General features: G+C 40.1%; 1 protein-coding gene across 2 annotated transcripts in view; it reads left to right on the top strand.

The window, feature by feature from the left end:
* si:ch211-212o1.2 (uncharacterized protein LOC492735 homolog) overlaps positions 1 to 17,421 on the top strand; it is a 38,731-nt gene extending 21,310 nt beyond the window's left edge. For both annotated transcript variants that reach the window (XM_044193728.1, XM_044193729.1), the window contains exons 4-6: positions 5,156 to 5,300; positions 11,723 to 11,935; positions 15,252 to 17,421. In XM_044193728.1, the coding sequence (XP_044049663.1) occupies positions 5,156 to 5,300; positions 11,723 to 11,935; positions 15,252 to 15,376 (483 nt within the window). In that variant the 3' untranslated portion in view covers positions 15,377 to 17,421. The remainder of the gene's footprint in view (positions 1 to 5,155; positions 5,301 to 11,722; positions 11,936 to 15,251) is intronic.
* The last annotated feature ends 2,434 nt before the right edge of the window (positions 17,422 to 19,855 follow it).

Below are 19,855 nucleotides of genomic sequence, written 5' to 3'. Positions count from 1 at the left end.
CACTGCCCATTACTTTATGTTTAAAAATCATTTAAAGTGACTAATTTCTGTAATATCAATTTTTGTAGTTCATCCCAAGCAGATGGAGCTGCCCACATGACAGCTCTTTTACTAAGCTCTGTATTAACCTTCGGTAGAGACAGCTGCAGGGAGTGTGTTAAGTGTTTACTAAGTGGAGATTTACGGATCACAAAATTAAAAGTTCCACCACACAAACACGTTCTTACATTGGTTGTTACTAAATATTTACACCCACCAACTGTTTATTGATGGAAACTCAAACAAGATTTTAAATGACATTTTACAAAAATAAAACAACAAACCTCAAATAACAAAACGTTATACCAATAGCATCAGACTAAATGACCAAATAACATCAGCTAGGTTAGCATAATATTTCCCGCTCATTCCAAACTGCATAAATACTACTAACTCTAAAATACACATATTTCTGAATGTATGATGCTTTTACAAAGGATTGGCCGTTAGGTTTGGACGTTATGTTACAGTTATGCTACAGTGACTTGCTGTTTACATTGTTTTTGATTGTGTTGTGATGTGCTACAGATATTTCCTAGCAACCCTTTTTCATATTACTAAAATTTAAGTCTTTATTGGTTTAAGACATTTCTTAAGTTTTAATGGTGCAACTCGATTTAATAAATCACTAGTTTGAAACGAGCTAGAAGTTTCTAAGAATTTAGGAAGGACTATACAAAAAAATTTAATAATGGATTTATGAACAGCTGGAGGAGTGCTGGCTGTAATTTGACACGTGATGAAAGTAAATATAGAGGAAGATACAATGGAAGGTGCTGAAGCATAATCTTAAAAATTAAAGAATACCATGGATTGGTGATTGGATTGTTAAAGAAGTTAGTTTAGTTTCTTTCTCTGTCAACATGACCCTTTAATGACAAACCGTAATCCAGCAGGAACTTAAAGGTATTTAAAGGAGGAGACATTTTCAATAGGGATTTCAAATTAGCGCTGACTGAATCAAATTAAAAGCATTTTGTAAATTAGTTGCAACGGCACAAAACACAGTCCCTGTTAACAGCTTAATAGTGAGTGGCAACATTCAATTTATTTACATAGTTTTATTTGTTAGCCTCTGAAATGGCAATTTTTCATTTAATAAACTAGCATAATAATTCATATTTCCACACAAGACACTGTTTGTTATCACAGCTTTGAGATAAGTCCCATTACTGCTATGCAGTCTGACACTAAGTGGCACTGGATAGCACATTATTGATTGATCTGTTTAGTGTGATGAATTCTAATAGTCTTTTTTGATTTGGTGTTGATTGGGCTTTAATATAATATTTTCTCTCAGTCTATTATTCTGTCATTGTGCCACATCACTGTGTGTAACTCTGAACCTAGTGTATTTTCTGAAGGAGGATTATTTTGTTGCTACATTGTGTTATTTAGATAACACATTTTTGTACATGCATTGTACCATCAGTAGACTCTAAACAATGAATTTCCGAGCCCTGTGTTACTTTTTGTGTTTGCTGAAGGTACTATGTGGTTTGATGTTTATTTATGATGTGGCATTTATTGGGGTTTGGGGTAGTTAGTGGGACCAAAGGCACGGCGGCAGTCATAGATTTGCATGGTGTGTCGGGCACTGTTGGAGACTTCTTATAAAGACTTTAACTGGAAGAGAAGAATGGACCTTTGCAGAGAACAGAGAGATGACAAAAGGCTAGTGGAAAATAAAGTGTGTGTGTGTACAGAGACAAAAAAAATATAAGGCATACACCACAGTTGTGTTTTTGTGTCTGTGTGTGTTTTGAGACTGAGAATAAAGCAGGCCTGTGCTCCCAGTTAAGGTTAGTTTGAATATCAAAGATGAGCATGATGGAGAACACCTGAGGCTAATAGTGGTTGCAGTTATAAAGGTAGACGAAACATTTGAAGCCATTGTGGCTCTTTATTTGTTTGTTCTGTCATTTTTATGTTGTGTATGTACAGTATTTACTGTGTGTGTACATGTGTACGTCCTCACTTTATTTCCTGTTGTTGTTATTTGTGAAGACCTCTTTGAAGACGTTGGTCAGATTGTACCAGTGACACCATGTAGAAACATTCATGCGGACACACCACATGTTGTCCGCACATATGGACTCCTGCCCTCCATAACTTCATCATAAGGGGAAACATAACAGTGATAAGAGTCTGCTGTCAACGTATCATAAATAACATTTCCTGCCATGAAGGCCACGGAGCAGTAACAGCTGCCACTGGAAAATGCATTCTCTATCTGTCAAAGTCATCAGCTCAGTTTGGCCAGTATGGTCTGCAGGATCTTAGGGAAATTTTTGCTACCAAGGTCACCAAAAGATCTTTTTATGAGCCTTTTCAATTTGCACATAAAGAAGTGTGAGTGGAAACATAAGACGTGAAAAAACAAGCCAAAATATCACTAAAAAACAACAACAGAAAAACAAAACAAATAAAAAAACCCACAACTTTTTACACATGGCTAAGGTAGGTTCAATTTTGGCTGGAAAAATGTGTGGCAGTGTCAGCGGTGTACATACCTCCCCAATGTTTCATGACACACCGCACTAAAAACTTAAAAAAAGCCCACTAATACCATATTAATTGGGAATAAAATGCCATTATGTATCAGAGTTACTGGTCCTCACTTAATTATGTAATCTTCTCATGTCCTCTTGAATATATTTGCATAAAGTTAGTTAATGGAAACATGCACTGATGCTCCTTTTATTTTGGCAAAATTTCAGAAATGTGCTTAAAACTTACAAAACAGTTCACCGTAAACAAAACTATTGCCTGTCCCTTGAGAAGTTCTCTTGAACAAGTCACTGAAAATGTACAACATACAATGTATTGACATTAGGGCCGCAACTAACGTTTATTTTCATTATCGATTAATGTGCTGATTATTTTTTCAATTAATCGATGAAACATAAAAGATATTGAAAAAGTGCCCTTCTCAACTTCCCAGAGCCCAATGTGTCATATCCAAATGTCCCAAAGACCCAAAGATATTCAGTTTACAATGATAGAAAGCATCCTCTTATTTGAGAAGCTGGAACCAGAGAATGTTACTGTGTTAATGTTCTTCATTAGAAATTATATAACACTGATTTGCTTTGATTTGAATCCACAAAAGCCTTTTCACTCCCCAGTTCTAAAGCTGCAACACTATCTTAAAAAGTACACTACATTCTCCCAGTAGTGTGTAGAACTATTCCTTAGCGAGGCTTTGGGCTGTGTTTTTTTTTTTTTTTTTTGTCGTCATCATGTCGTTGAGCTTTAATTGACTCAACAAGGATTTAGCAGTCCTCTAATGACACCACTTTGAGGACAAGTCACGCTCATTAGTTCCCAGTGATGCTCGATTCACATTGAAATTTGCCAGATGTGCTTTCAGTGTAGTACTTTTTAGTATATCAGTACTTTTCTCCTTGTGTAAATTTCCCTCTATCTTCTTTGTTACATCTCTAACAAACATGTCTCTTTTAAGGCTACTCTTTAATGAGGCTGATTAGAGCATCAAAGTAGAGTAAATGAATGACTTAAGTCAGTTTCTGCTTAAAGGGCAGAATGGAAAAGGGGGAGTGATTGTATGAAGAAAGCATAGATAGATTTGGCCAGAGAGAGAGAGAGAGAGAGAGAGAGAAACCAACAAAAAGTGAGATGAAAATACAGTATAAAGGTCGGGAGGACAAAAAAAAAGAAGGGGGTGGAAGGGCGTGTCCGTCCAACCAGTGGGACAGCGTTGGTTGCTGGGGCGATGGGCGATGTGAGCTGGTGATTAATGGACGACGTGTGAGGCGGGCCATTAAACGGTGTGGGATTAGAGGACACGCAGCGTCCGGTGGCCCACCGTTAACTGGGAGCGCCAATGCCGCCCCGCTCTGCACGACGTCCGCGGCTTAGCCTGGCTTTCATCTGGCTGAGGGCTGCAGTGAGAGGAGGGGTTGATGGGAGAGGAGAGGTGGGAGGAGGGACGAGAACGGAGATGGGTACATAATTGTGAAGATAGTTTCTGTGTTTGCAGTGGCACCTACCAACAATGTCTGCTGATAGGCGTGCGTGATTGGTTCGAACAGCTAACGCGACAATAATGAGTTTTCATGCTGATGCTTCCATGGCTACACACGCACAGGCGCACACTGTGGAAATACAGATGCAAACCGTCCTTTTTTGCTTCTTCCACAGAGGGAAATAAATTACCTTTATCCTGTGTGTGCATGTGTGTGCGTGTTTCTTTTTGTCCTCTTTTGTGCTTCTGAGATTCAGATTCAGTCTTTCATTTGAGACCCCCATGCTCTCACAGACAGGTGTCTGCCTCTGCACAGTGCAGGTGGAGTTTGTGAGTGTGTGTGTGTGTGTGTTTGAAGCTTACATTTTTGAGTTTGTGTGGGGCGTCCATGGGTCATTTATGCTTATGAGTGTGTTTCCGTGAGCCCACTGCTGTTCTGTGGTTTATTAGGATGCAGGATATGAGCTTTGGGGTTGCACATGATGCTTGGCACCACTGAGTCGTGGTGGGTGTGTGTATGTATGTGTGTGTGTGTGTGTGTGTGTGTGTGCATTTGATCTGCATTTGCGTAAAGACTGTAAACAAGGCTTTCTAGTGTCTGTTTTGTGTTTTGATTTAAAGTGAATGTGAATTAAGTCAAATCTACCCTTGTTTTTGTGCTCTGTTCCATTTAACAAAAACTGCATGTGTGTATGTTTAACTGAGAGAACTGAAAGCCAGAAACTGAGGAGACTTTGCTGTTTCCTGTTTATTAAAATGATTGTATTTGGCCTTCAAGTTTAAATTCTGCTTCTGTTGAATGTTGATTTCAATAGAATTTCTCATTTCAACCAAAGCCCATATATAAGGTATAAGACGTATAAAATAAAAAAATATAACTGTCTATTGTCGCTGTGGCAGAATTAATTAGGTGTTTTTTTCAGTAGTTATACAGTCTTTTCTGCTTCAGCCTGTAGACTGGTGCACTTAAACAATTTTGAGTCTTTTACTGAAAGTAGGACTAACGTTTCAGTCCTGTCCATTTCAATAAGTCTCCATTCACATAAGGCTGCTGCTTTAGAGGGTGGAGGGAATTAGAAATGATTAATTTCTCTCTCTCTCTCTCTCTCTCTGTCTGTGTGTATGCAGGCATTCATTCGTCCATTCAGGGAGCACCACATCGATCCAACCGCCATCACTCGCCACGACTTCATTGAAACCAATGGTGACAACTGTATGATCCCCATCCTACCACTGGCTCACATGGCCTACAAGTTCCTCACATACACACCAGGTAGCACACACAGAATTGAATTTCCTCCATTGGCTATGTAGCGCAGAAAGCACACCATACACATACACCAGTTAAGCACATGCATGTACTTGAAAAAAACTGGAAACACGCACATGGATATGACACATACAAACATTTCAGATGGAAGAGAGATGGAAGAGGAGTGAAACCTACTGTTGTACCATTTGTACCACTGTTGTGACCATTTTCATGGTATCCTGTGTGAAAAAAATAAATCTCATTCATATTGTTATCATCTGTGAGTGAGACGCTTGGGGGCGTAACTCCTGCAGAGGTTCGAGCTATCCCCTGAGATGTCAGCCCCTCTGCACAGATGCCCCAACACAGCAGTGGGACTCACAAGTGGTGCAACATTAGTGATCCCTCACCGGCTTCCCACCCATGAATACTGCCAACATGCCTACACTCACATTGCATAAAGCTGTAATGTGAATGCAAGAACTTCAGAAGGTCAACTTTACAGGGTCTAACAAACTGTAGCAGTGACTTAGTGTTGCAGGACGCCAAAGGTAGCACAGGCTCTGGCTGAAGTGTGTCCACTGATTATAGGGAAGCATGGGGCAGCTTTCTGGTAATCATGTGCACTGACCTTACGAGTGCAGGGCAGGTTGGGAGGAACTGGAGGAGGAAGATCAGCAGGAGAAACAGAGCAACCGGTCAATGAGGAGGTGACATCTCCACCTGTCATGTCTGCACTTCAACTTGAGCCGAAAGGTCACTGACGTGTACAGAGGAATGAGAGGGGAGTTAACATCAGTTAGCTAGGTTAGCTGCAGCTTTTATGGGGTTGAGCTGCTCAGAAACATCTTTGATATGCTTTGTATGCTGTCATGAATAAACCTGGCAGAATAGTCTGCTAACAAAAAGGAATTAAAAGATGTAAATAGGCCACCATCTTACCTCTTTAGCCAAGTGATACCATGTTACAGTGGAAAGAAATGATGATCTTTGCATGAAAATGTCAAACAGCAATATTAAACACTACCCATGTTTTTTGTTGGCACCAGATGCTGATAGGATAATTTAACAGCACCATCTTCTTGGCCAGAATTATCTCTGTATATGTTATAATTATAATTTCAATATATTGCACTGATAAACTCTCTTTCTGGGGATGCCACTATGTGGTGAAGGCAGGGCTTTGTCTTGTAACAATTCTAAAACTGTATTTTAATTTGTATTTTTAGCCATGCTAGTGGCTTGGTCCAGAAGGAACAACAACTATTTGAAGGATTGCAGTGAAATTCATTACAGACATTCATGGTTTCCAGAGAATACAAGCTAATGAATTTATTGATCCCCTGACATTTCATCTAGCGACATCATCAGGTCATAATAAGACTTTGTCCAAACAGAAGTTAAGCATATGAAAATCAGGGAAATCAGAGTTAAAAGTGGAATTCTTCATATAAACACAGTCAACATGAACATAAAGGAAGATTACAGAATGCAGACTGAGAATTCTGATACAATTGGAAAGAATGTAAGGAATTTTATACGTCAAGAAATGGAGAAATGAGGAGCAAAGGGGAAACTTGCAGAGGTCAACTGCTTGTCCACAGCAGGGACTAGCGAATAGGGGGTGAGGGAGGGAAGATTAGAGGGGAGAGAGCACTAGAGAGGTTCACTTGTAGGTGACATCCACACCTGTCATGTCACAAGCCGCAGGGAGTCAAGAGGTCACGAGACAGACAGGGAGAGACGCAGTGACATCCACACCTGTCATGTCTGCACTTTAAGAGGTCACCGCTAAGAGTTTGAGACAGAGGGTGAGAGCGGATGGAGAAGAGGGGGAGCGAGAGAGCGTGGGGGGTGGGGGTGGCAGAGGGTCATGTAGCAGTAAGATGACATCTAAACCTGTCATGTCAAGCTCCTCACAGTGTCAGGCGGTCACCAGACAAAGACCAAGACAGAGGTAGATGGGAAAAGCTGAAAGCTGTGAGGTGACATCTCCAGCTGTCATGTCTGCACTTGAACTGTGTTCAAGAGGTCGCTGTTTTAACCAAAGAGAGAACAAGGGATGGAGGCAGACAGAGAGAGGACAGCTGTAAGTCATACCGACAGAAAGACTCGAGTGAATAACAATAGTTAGCGGTGTGACAGACAGGCCGTAGACTTCTGGTTTTAGGCAGAAGACACAAAAGATAGATGGAAACCACACTCCAATTCACTAAGCAGGTGTTGGTGGCTCAATTACATCTGAATCCAAATTCTCTTCAAATGACAACTGATGCATAATATTATTTTGAGAATTGTTGCACTCAGCTGCTCCTATGTGTGAGTCCTGACATGTTTGTCACCTGTCAGCTCATATCAACACTAACACTATGAAAATCAACCTCTTCCCTTAAAACCAGTCTCTTCTTCAAGTACTCTTTCTATAGCTATAAGCTTAATTCTGCATTTAGGAAACCTAATTAAACACTTATGCGCAGCTGACAATGATGCTTTTAGTTCACATTTTTGCAACGTTTGAAAATTGAAAAAAAGACAGTTGTCAATATTTGGCTCCCTTTCAGTCTAGCCTGGCAGGCACATTCTGAGCTAGTTCACTGTAGATGAGAAGTAGCAAGAATGAATGTCAGTTTGTCCAACCATGCAATAAATGGTGGGTGGTGGGTGAACTAATCACGTCCTTTGCTTAAGTAAAATAAGCAATAAAATACCCCATTGCAAGTCCTGCATTCAAAATTTTACTGAAGTGAAAGTATGTACATAACAGTAGCAAAATATACTTAAAGGTAAATTCCACTATATTTCAACCTGGGGTATTTCCCATAAATGTGGCCGTTGTGACTCTATAGGTCATGCTAACTTTATACTTGCTACTTTCGGTCACACTCGGCACAAAAATGCTCCCTGTGACTGTTATTTATCATATCACTGGATTATTATTATTATTATTACTGATGCATAAATGTGTAAACAGCATTTTACTGTTGTAGTTGGTCGAGGTGGCGTTAATTTTAACTACTTTATATTCTGTTGGGTAGTTTAATCTATAACAATGCATCATATTTTATAAGCTCATCTTATGTTTTGTATGTAAAATCTTAATTTGTAAAGGAACTAGTAACCACAGGTGTCAACTAAATGCAGTGGAGTGAAATATTTCCCAATAAAATGTAGTGGAGTAGAAGTATAAAGTAAATAGAAGAACTCGAGTAAGAAACCAGTACCTCAAATTTGTACTTCAGTACAGTACTTGAGTAAATGTACTTTCCACCACTGTCAATAATGTGTATACGTCAGCAAAATAAAAGCATTTCATCCCTGTTCAGGTTTACAGTTTTTTTCAGTGTGTAAATATTTTACACTGTATGTCTGTTCAACCAGGCATCACTCACCAGACGGTTAATTGAAGTGTTAACTGTGGCTCCTGCTGCCATCATGAAAACAATATAAACAGCTTGCAGCGGGGTGCCCTTTTGCTCAGTTTGAAGCAGCTTGTGTGACCATTAACATCACATATAAATGAAAGATGACTTTTTCACCTTGTTAGCTAATTTGCCTAATCACAAACGTATGGTAAATTCTCTAATAAAAGTGTTCAAATAATGCCTAGGTGTCGCTTCTGCTGTTAACGAAACTTTACTCTTCCTGCAGATGTTTCACAGTAAAAGCCTTCAAAAAGAATGACAGGGATTATGGCTCTTGAACTGCTGGAAATGCGATTGGAAGCAGATCATAAAACAGGATGGTTTCTTACTAAAATATTAATTTATTTATGTATTTTATTTGTAAGGGTCCATGTACAGTATTAAACATAAAGGTTACCTTTTTATGTATTGTACCAGAGTTAGCTTATTTTCATCTGCAGTCCCCTGCAGGTCACAAATGAAACATCCACACACACACACACACACACACACACACACACACACACAGACACATACACACACCATGTCACCAACAAGTGTCTGTTAGACAAATTAAAAGCAAGAATATTTGTATACAAAGCAAAACCAATAAAATGCAGTCAGTGGTGACCGAGTTGAGTTGCTTTTAGCAGATTTTTTTTATTTTATTTTGCTTTAAAGCCATTTAAAATCTTATACACAAGACACATATTTGAATATAATCTAAAATTCTCAAAGCTCAGAAGATGATGTTTCTCCAGTATCCTACAGTGATTATTGAATGGCTTTTTATAGCCAATTATGTATTAAGTTTCATTGTACAAGGACTCTAGTGGTTTAATGCCACCAACATGTAATACAATAAGATGTGGTAAAGGATCACAACATGCATAAATATCTCGGCTGCATTCATAGAAAGACAGTTTCTAATTTGTCTGAAAGTTGTATTCAATGGTTTTTGCCATTTTTAGACGTGTTTCTTAAAATTAAGATTTGGATCCATTATTACGCTAAGATGTCTAAATTCAGTAACTACCGATATATCAATCATTTCACCCTTGATGAGAATGTAAACATTAGGGGGCTGTACATGGGTTTTTGGAAAAGTACACACCTTTTGTCTTTCTAATGTTCAAACTAAGACATGATTAATCTAGCCACTGTGTGATCCTTTCCATAGCGGTTGTTAGCTTCTCAGCCGCTAGCTCAGCTATGTTTGCATGTGTGTATATAACAGTGTCACTGGCATACATTTACATCCTTTGACACTGTTACAGATGACCATTAAATATATAGACCAAATAATAGGGGCCTAATACCGATCCTTGAGTTACACCCATTGTACACTTCATGTTGCCGTACAGTGCATCATTAACTTTAACACACTGCAACCTATTAGATAAATATGAAGACATCCAAGCCACCACACCACGAGTTAATTCTTCAAGAAAATGTTTTACAGCCATACTCCAAATCATCAGCCATCAGCCATCAGCCATCCTTCTGCAATCCTTGTTGGGCCTTTTATTAACTGATCTAGGTGATATTTGTCTGTAATTATTTTTATTTTTTTCTCTTTAACTTCCTCCGTGAATCCTCCCAATTCAAGTTGAAATAACCCATAAGAATGAATTCTTTGTTGTGACTGCACTCTTTCAGGATTTCTGTCAGTTGATCATAAAATGTGTCATTTGCTGAAAGGGGTCTGTATACACAGATTATAATGAATTTGTTGGGACAAGGTTATTTTTACCCCAGCATATTCTAGAGTGTTAACCGCTTTGAACCCAACGGCTTCACTTTTAATGCCATTTTTCACACATACAAAACCAGTAACCCCTCAGACTTACTTACGCAAAAGGCTTGCGATACTGTGGCGAGTAACTTTTCCTGGATTTAGTTGAAGAGCCTCAGAGAGCAGGAGCATCATGAGCAGGAAACCAGGTATCTTTCGAAACAGGGCGGTGGATCTCCGCTCTGTCGCTCTGGTGGTCTGTCTACATATCCCATCCATTGTGCAGAACAGAGGAACAGAGTGCATAATAGCCCAGCACGTTATGGTAGAAACTTTCGGTGTAAGTATTTACTGGGCACAGGTGATCAGCAATGATTGCTCTGGACAAGCAGATGCAATCAAGTTATGCAGAACGGTTAAAATTTGATAAGACGTCTGTCAAGTATGTTTTATAAGATGAACGGCCTCCTTGGTATAATAGGAAATTAGGACCTGTCAAGCTGCGTCTCCATGCTACCACCATCTTTGTGGCATTTCCAACTTCATTATCCCAGTGTAAAATAGACTACATTAGAAATAAAGGTTTTCTCTTGTAATAGGATGTCTCACACTAAGGCCTGCTTCTCTCAGGGCACCTTTGTAGCAATGATGTGTATGAGTATGAGAGCGCCATTGTTTAAATATTAAAAGGTGAGGGGGGTGATGATTCATAGTTACATTTGAACATCAGTAGGACTTTTACTTGCTCAATAAAGAACAGACAGAATTTGTAGAGACTGATTTTCTTGTGTGATGGCACACAGGCGTAGTGGGGTGAAGTGTCTCACCCCAGACTGACAAAATTTTCATCTTGATGCCTGCGGTGCTGAGGTGATAGCACCGTGATAAACAACTGTGAAAAACATTGATGTCAGATGACTGATCTCCACTTGGCCTCTCTGATTTTGGCAAACAGTCTGTGATTTTTGGAAGACTGTCACTGCTTACTGTCTTGCTGATTTTATGTTATGTTATATTATAGACTATTTTACGCTCTCTCCTCATCATCGTACTGTCTTTGTCCTCTCCTCTGCTGCCACTCTTCCCCATCTCCCTCCGTCTCCTCTTCTTTTCCCCCCATTCCTCATCCTCCCCCTCAGTCTCTTCATCTCTCTGAGGCTCCTGACAGCATCCTCTCTGTGGGAGTACTACGCCTTCGTACTGGCCCCTCTTCATTACACTAAACAGTTTGATTAATTATTCTATTAACTTTTTCTTTCTTTCGTTCTCTCTGTATAAATGTCTATCTGTCTCCTGTCACCTTTTAGAGGCCTTGGCGGGGTCCTATCCCTGGGACTGCTACATCTTCGCCCTGGCGGTTTTCGTGACACTGACCAATCAGATTCACAAGTGGAGCCACTCCTACTTTGGCCTCCCGCGCTGGGTCACGCTGCTCCAGGACTGGCATGTGGTGTTGCCACGGAAACACCATCGCATCCACCATGTCTCACCACATGAGACATACTACTGCATTACTACAGGTAAGAGCTGGTGTTATCATTTGTAGTAAATAGTGTATGTATATGGTCTTACATACTAGAGCTATTAACTACATTACAGTAGTGGTTAAAGGTTTCTTGCTATGCATTCAAAGTTTTTTAGTGTAAAGTCAAACACAATTACATATAAAGAGAAGTAAAAAACTACCAAAAACAAGTATACATTTAAATTAAAAACAAATGAATTGGGGTGAAAAACCCCAAAGAATCAGGAAGGCTGGATGGACACTACTTTTTGAGCTGCACATCCTTAAGCTCAAACCTGCAAAAGTGTAGGCTTGTTCACAGTTAGCTAGATCATATTTTTGGGGCAATTTTGGCATTTATTAGATGGCAAAATAAAAAGCAGAGAGGACGTGATTTTAGATTGCCATAATTGAAGCTGATGACTCCAGAATAATTTCACTTACAATTCTCAGCAGATTGGGACAAAATGGCGGCAGCGTCTGTCTGTCTTTCTGTCTGTCTGTCTGTCTGTCTGTTGGCTTCTTATAAATAACTAAAAGCAAATGTTCTGTTTGCGTGCGTGTGTGTCTTTTAGAGACACGAGGCCTCCGTAACAGATCCACATTCGGTATTCTGTGTGCATCTGGGTGAGAGGGAGAGAGGGAGGGAGAGAAAAGAGGGAGGATACACAAGGGGGATTCAGCTTGTACGTCACCCTGCGCCCCTGCGGACGACAGATGTGTGTGTGAGCAAGTTGAGGGGGGTGGCACAGAGAAAGTGTGTGTTTGTACACGCGCACACACGTGTACATCTGCATACTCGAGCATCTGTGTGTGTACTAGTCTTTTTGACCTCTTCGGTTTCTAACGTGTGTGTGTGTGTGTTTGTGTGTGTGTGTGGTAGGAGGTGGGTTGGTGGCGGTCGGGAGCCCACAGGGGACGGCGGCGGCCCCCCACTCCCCCAGCCTGGCTGCCTGGGCCGGGCTTGGATTCCACTGGGGCTCGCCTAGCTGCCTTTGTGTTCGCCACCGGCTGACAATCCCCATGTATATTTAATGCTAACCTGCTGTCTGTTCTAACAAATAGGACTTCACAGGCAGAGGGGGGATGGAGGACAGGAGAGGGAGAGAGCGGGAGGGCGAGGAGAGGGTGGGTAGGAAGCAGCAGTTTGGAGCAACAAAAAAAAGGAGGAATGTGTGGCGAAAGAAGGAGAAACAGAGTGAGAGAGAAGACGAAGAAGGAGAGACGGAGGAAAAGAGAAAGTGAAATAAAACAAAACCTCTGGCTACTTTACTGTCTTCCAGCAGAGAGAGGGTCACTGGAGGGACACACACACACACACACATACCCCCGCAGCTATAGCATGCACCCTATGCAAACACATCATGGGTGGTAGTGTGTGAGCATCAGACAAGGGTAGTCTAAGTACACACAGCCCATGTGGATGTCTCTATTTGCTTCTTGCCTGTGTGTGTGTGTGTGTGTGTGTGTGTGCATGTGCTTGTGCGTCTGACATCTTTTTTATTTCTGCTTTGTGTGCTGGTGTTATTGACTGTGTTGACTTAAAAAGTAAAACTGCATTTGTACACACATATACACTCACATACATACAAATGTACAGATTGTGTGTATGTATGTATTTTCTTTGGTAATAATAGTAAAAAGGCCTTTTATCTTTTAATGTCTCAGTGAGGCTTGTACATGTGTGTAACGTGTGTGTGTCGGAGCAGTATGTATGTACAGAGACTATTGTACAATCATGCATGCATGCATGTAAATGTACTTTAGCCTGCTGCCATACGTACATTAATGTATTTACCTTAAACATACAGTAGATTCAAAGCTATTTAAGTTCTGTAAAGTGTAAAAGAACAAAGAATCTGGAAATGTGTGTGTGTGTGTGTGTGTGTGTGTGTGTGCAAGTGCACGTGTGTTCCTGTGAGATAGTAGGGGCTAAGGACATCTCCTGAATCGCTCATTCCCTCCACCCCTCTGAAATCTCGTCTGTATTTGATGATGAGAGTGAGACAGGAGGTTGGATGTAGATAGAAGAACTGAGGATCGGGGTGCAGATAAAAGATAAAGAGGGAAAGAAAGAAGACAATAGAGGGAGAAGGAAGTTGAGGACAGAAGAGTGAAATTTGAGGTGAAGCAAAGAGATGAAAAAGTAAAAGAGGCTAGGAAAAGGAGTCTGGGATGTTTGGAGGGAAAAGAGAGAGAAAGACAGAGGTTGGAAGAGCTGGAGAAAGGATGTTTGGAAACAGGTCAATACGAGCCAGTGTTCGCCCTGTGGGTGCTGCTGGAGCAGTGGGCGGGGCCACAGACAAAACAAATATCTAAATACAGTTGCAAAATCCCTTCAGGGCTCTGAGACTATGGACTGATCTGTCTAAAACGCTTAGGCTTGTACATCAGTGTCATCAGTGTCATCCTTCAGGTTATTCCATACTGCCGTCCAGTGTGACTGAGTGTTTGGCTGACAGCGCGGTCAGCAGCCCGACAGGAGAGACGCTCCGTGGAGCGCTGGGATTTTATAACTATGACCAGGATGCACACTTTTACTTTTACTAACTGGGCAGGAGAGTGAATAATATATTTCTCATATTTGTAGGCAAGGTGTGTTGAAGAAAAGACATCAGTAATAAGTAACCAGTTTTAAAATATCTATATATAAGGAAACGCATGAACCAATGAACCACAAGCACACGAAGCCTAAAGATGTTGGTGATCCCCTGACATATTTTTGGTTTTGAATGAAATATCTTGACAACTATTTAAATGGATTTACGTGAAATTTGCTGTTTTCTAAAGAATTTGGTGATCCCCTGACTTTTTAACTAAAATTTCATTTTGTCAGTTACTTTGGCTTATGACCAAATACCTGCAAAACAAATGACATTCCCATCAGCCTCAGCTGTACTTTGTGTTTAGTGCTAATTAGCAAATGTTAGCATGTTAACACGCTAAACTAAGATGCATACATCATGCAAACATGGTGAACATTACCTGCTAAACAGCAGGATGTTAGCATTCCGATGTTAGCATTTCCCTCAAAGGACTATCGTGCACAGTGTAGCAAGTACAGCCTCACAAAGCCAGTAGCGCGGATGTAGACTCTTAGTCTTGTTATTTCTTACTTTGCTTACTGATTACTTTTGTTGTTTGCTTCATCTACACTTAGAAGCAATAATATGTACAATCCCTCTTATGTTTTTTTATTCTGTTTGTTCCTTTGTCTTACTTTTTTACTTCTTCCTCTCTAATCTTTTCCTCCTTTCTCCACCTTCTGGACTCTCTTCTTCCACTTTCTCCGCTCCATTTTCTCTCTTTTTCCATGTTTCCTCACATCCCAGGTTGGTGTAACTATCCGCTGGACCAGCTGGGCTTTTGGAGAAGGATGGAGCAATTGGTCCAACGACTTACAGGGCAGAAGCCGCGATCAGATGACCTGGCGTGGGCCAAGAAGACCGACAGATAAACACACAAATACACGGATGGATGGATGGACAGATGGGCCTGCAGATGCAAACAGAGAGATAGAGATGGATGGGGGGAAAACACACACACACACACACACACACACACACATTTTACGCATGTATCTGTGCTTCTTGCTATTTTGCTAAAGAGCAAACATTCAAAGAAACTGTGTTTGCAAAAACAAATCAAAGATGGTTCGATTGATTTCTGTATGTGCTGGAGACTGTAGTTTAACAAGCTTTGAACGTAGGGAGTGAAAACATTACTAGATGATAACACTCTGCTGTAACAGCCAGTCAGCTTGTAGTCCTGTTTATCCAATGAGGTGTTGTGGTGTGTAGGTGAGGTTTCTGGAGGTTGGGCTCTCCAGGAGTGACACCAAGCTGCCTGTTGCAGGCAGCTTCTTACACCACACACACATAAACACACATACACAAGTGCACACAATCTCAAACATGTTTGAAAGTCAAATGTTCAGTATCTGTCTCTACTGATTTTTATCTTGTCTGTTATATTTTAAGTATTGGGGTCGTTTTGAACTTTTCAAAGCCACCAACTAGAAACATCACCACCCTCATGGCTGTTTTTACACACAAGAAGGTGAAAATCTGATGACTGTGTGCTTTAGATTAAAAATGTAGACAGTTATAACTCCTCTCTTTTGTGCATGTGCTTGAGGTAAGATGATCTCCACAGTCAAAGCTACAAAGTTGCAGATGCATACTTACACACTCTAAAGTCTTTTGAAGTCCATACATACGAGTAAAACCATTTAAAGCCATGTTCTCCAGTTTTGGTTAGTTGTTAACCAGTTGTAATAACACTTTCTGTTCATCCTACGTGTGCTTTGACAAAATGTAGAACTTTTCTTGCGCAGACATTTCTCATTGATCTTTTTGTACAGAAAGACACTCAGAGCAGTCCAGTTTTTTTGTAGCTTTAGGAATACACCTATATATGTACAAAAGCTTCTAAATGAACGTATTTACTGCACAAAACTAATCAGTAAAATTTTTGATTTATCTGTAAGCCATTTTAAGGACTTTTAATTAGAAGCTATATATTCACTTGAATCCAGATGAGTTTAGAACTTAGCACAAGTGATAAGTTAGTTGTAAAGAAGCATTTAATCTTTTTGCGCTTTCATGCAAATTAAAGAGGCAGCCAGACTTATTCGTTGTCTCTCCGTATATTGCATTTTTAGTGAGAAGGAGTCCATTAAAAATCAAAGACACAGCTGAACTTGTAACTGGTGGTTTAGCAAGTTGAAGTAGGTGTAAAACAGGTGGCAAATATGAAGATCTTGAATGAGTTTTTACTTACAGGAATACTTCCTCAACAACCATTTTATACCACAGATGAACATTTGCAGTCGTTCATAAACAGTTGCAGTCATTCAAACCATTTTAGAAATCTTGATACATTGCTGCGTTCACGTCCCAAATCCTCTCGTAGAAAAGACAAAGAAATCCTGTCAGCAGTTCTGCAAGATGCTAATTGGTGCCGCTGTCTACCCCACTGTGCTGCTTATGTGACTGCAACTGTATACTAATCGACAAGAAATATGTCACAAACCTCTAAACCTAAATCGGAGAGATTGATTGAAGGAATGCACGGCAACATTTTTACATCAGTTTGTGTCAGCTGATGTGAAAGAAAGGAAAAAGGGAAAAAACACAATTTTTATTGCACTAGAGAGAAAAATGAATGAAAATGTGTCCTGTAAGCAATTGTTCACTCATGATTACACACATACAGATTAAATCACACATCTACCTTGCATGCATGCACACAAACACGTAACAAATCTCTTGAATGCAGTCATACTGTACAAAGAAAAGAAACAGACAAACGCACACATGCTCTTTCTCACATTGTGTTCTGTTGTTTTCTCTGGCTTTATAATTTTCTATTTTTTTATTAACGGATCAAGCCTTGTAGAGTTAAATTCTGACGTTCCATTTTGCAGCTCAACGCTCGCTGCTCGTCTTGCCTTAATGTTTTTATCTGCTCTTTGATTTAAATAAAGGTTTATTAAATCCACATGTTCACTTTGTATGGTCATCTTTAATATGAAAAACGCGTGTTTGGAGATGTCTCATTTATCTATGCAGGATGTGACCTGCACTGCTCAGAGGATTGAAGGGGCAGTTTTAGTGACGCATAATTTTAATGCTGTTTCAAAGACTTCTATTAATATTTAGCTTTAGTGCAGAAGTTAAAGAGGCCTGTTGATCTAAGAATATGTCCAAACAAAATAAGAACACAAAATGGGGACATATGGGTAAAGGATGTGCACTTTCCATTAATCTTAAAACATGTTTTTGTGTCCGGGTTAATGCTGTTCCCTGGCTCAAAAGTTTAATTTGTGAGAAATGCAACACACTGTAGTTAAAAGCCACAGCTGAACCACCAGCGCCCTCTAGTGTAAGGTTGAAGTTTCTGCTCCTGTTATTTTATTCCTTTCACTTATCACAGATCCTCAGATTGATAGATAGATAGATGGATGGATGGATGGATGGATGGAGTGTGGAGTCCTCAGCCAAGGTCAGAAGGTCACCTCGTTCTGCTCTACATCCCTGCCATAAAACCTCCCATGTTGGTTCAGTGAGTTTCACCCTCCTTTCCCCAGAAAGCAGAGCCCCTGTTGCGGTACAGCTGCTGCAGTGGCCCCTCTGGACCCTGTTGAGAGCCAGAGGAAGGACTAGTGCTGGTGAGGAGGGAAGGGAAGGTAATTAGAAAGGAGAGGATACAAGGACAGGGTAGGTGAAAAGAGGGGAGGACAGAGACGGGTGATGAAAGAAATGTGAAACAGAAGGTTATTATATATCAATTTAATATTTATTTGCAAGAAGTTAGTCAATATTTTGATTTCCTGAAACAAATTCAATAAACCTAAGATATAAAAGTGAACCAAAACTGTTCACTCACACTGGGAAACGTTTCTCAGTGTGAAGAGTCAGTTCTGCGTTTGACATGAAGAACTTACAGCTGCTTGGAGACTCTCTGTACCAGGATTAGTCTAAAGACAATAGGCAAGGCTGCTCCCTGTGACCATACTAACCTTCATCATGGTTACCATTGTTTTTATTATTATGACTAGAACCTATCTATTAAAGACACACAGCAAGTTTCCATCATATATATATTTTTCAAACTAGACAAATGTATGTCCTCAGTGTGAACTCCAAATGAGACCTCAATGAAAAATTTAATTGTTGCTCAGTGAGATTGCTAGCTTGGGGTGATTTTTTTTAGCAAAATCCTGCCGTTGTTAGGCATTTTCAATATTTTAGCATGCCATTTTTAGGTACTCCTTAATTATTCTCCAGAAAGTCAGCCTCTGTGAGTTCTGTGGTTATTATAACAGTAGCTACATTTGTGGTGTCTGACTGTCACCACACTCTGAACAAGTTGTAATGTAGAGATGTGTAAGAAAACAAGAAATAAACAAAATAGATTTCAGTTAAATATTATTAGTACTTTCTATAGTAGAAAAGGTTTCAGTCGTGGTCATCTGGACACTGTTTTCAGAATCAATCAATCATCGTTTCGGCTCCCATCCAGAAGTCATTCTCAATAGTGAAAAATGGACCAGGAACTCAGAAATTGGGACTACAACATCTTAGTACTTTTTATACATTTGACGACACATTTTGGGGTTGTTAATTTGTTGGAAGTATAAGAAGTAACTGTAGCAGATCACACATACAAACACAGAGACAGTATCCGTCGTACCTGAGTGCGAAACAAGCACACACATACACACGCACCAGGTGATATGACATGTTGCAGAACTCTTGCAGATCTCACATCATTGTCTTCATATAGCTCACAGTATGAGTTCCTTTGTCATTCCCACATTACTGCCACCACTTCCACTGTTACACCCAGCGCTAACAAGACACACGTGTAGCTAGCCTTCCTCTCATACACACTCACACACACACACACACTCCCTCTCTCTCTGCATGGTGGTGACATATTGGATCTCACTATGCTGATGTGCTTGGCTGATCAGTGTCTCATGCTGGTAGCTATTAAAGTTTTCTATCAGACATACTGAGACACAGGGCTTGATGGCAACACTTGCAACAGGGACATGAATGTGTAGCTTTTAAGTTGATACTTCGTTATAATATATAAGTTACAGTTTTATATAGCAGTGCACGTAGTGATCATCCATGTCATAAAAATGTCCATCTCACAGTTCATTTTGTGTCACACTTGCTATTGAAATTATACTTTTCATAAATTCATGTCTTGTATGTAAAGTTAGGCAAAAGGGTGAAATGCTGCGACTATGGAATAGGTTAATTAACATGCCTGACAAAAGACTTCCTAAACAAATCTTTTATTTGGATTGCTCAGATATCCATGGGCAAGGGAACTTAAGTCCTAGATGCTGTTTGAAAATTATAAAGAAAAATGGCAAAGAAATATTAAGCAAACCAAAGAACATACAACAACCTAAGAA

Source organism: Siniperca chuatsi, linkage group LG4, assembly GCF_020085105.1.
Source record: "Siniperca chuatsi isolate FFG_IHB_CAS linkage group LG4, ASM2008510v1, whole genome shotgun sequence".
Lineage (NCBI taxonomy): Eukaryota > Metazoa > Chordata > Actinopteri > Centrarchiformes > Sinipercidae > Siniperca > Siniperca chuatsi.
This window is presented reverse-complemented; position numbering and strand designations above follow the sequence as displayed.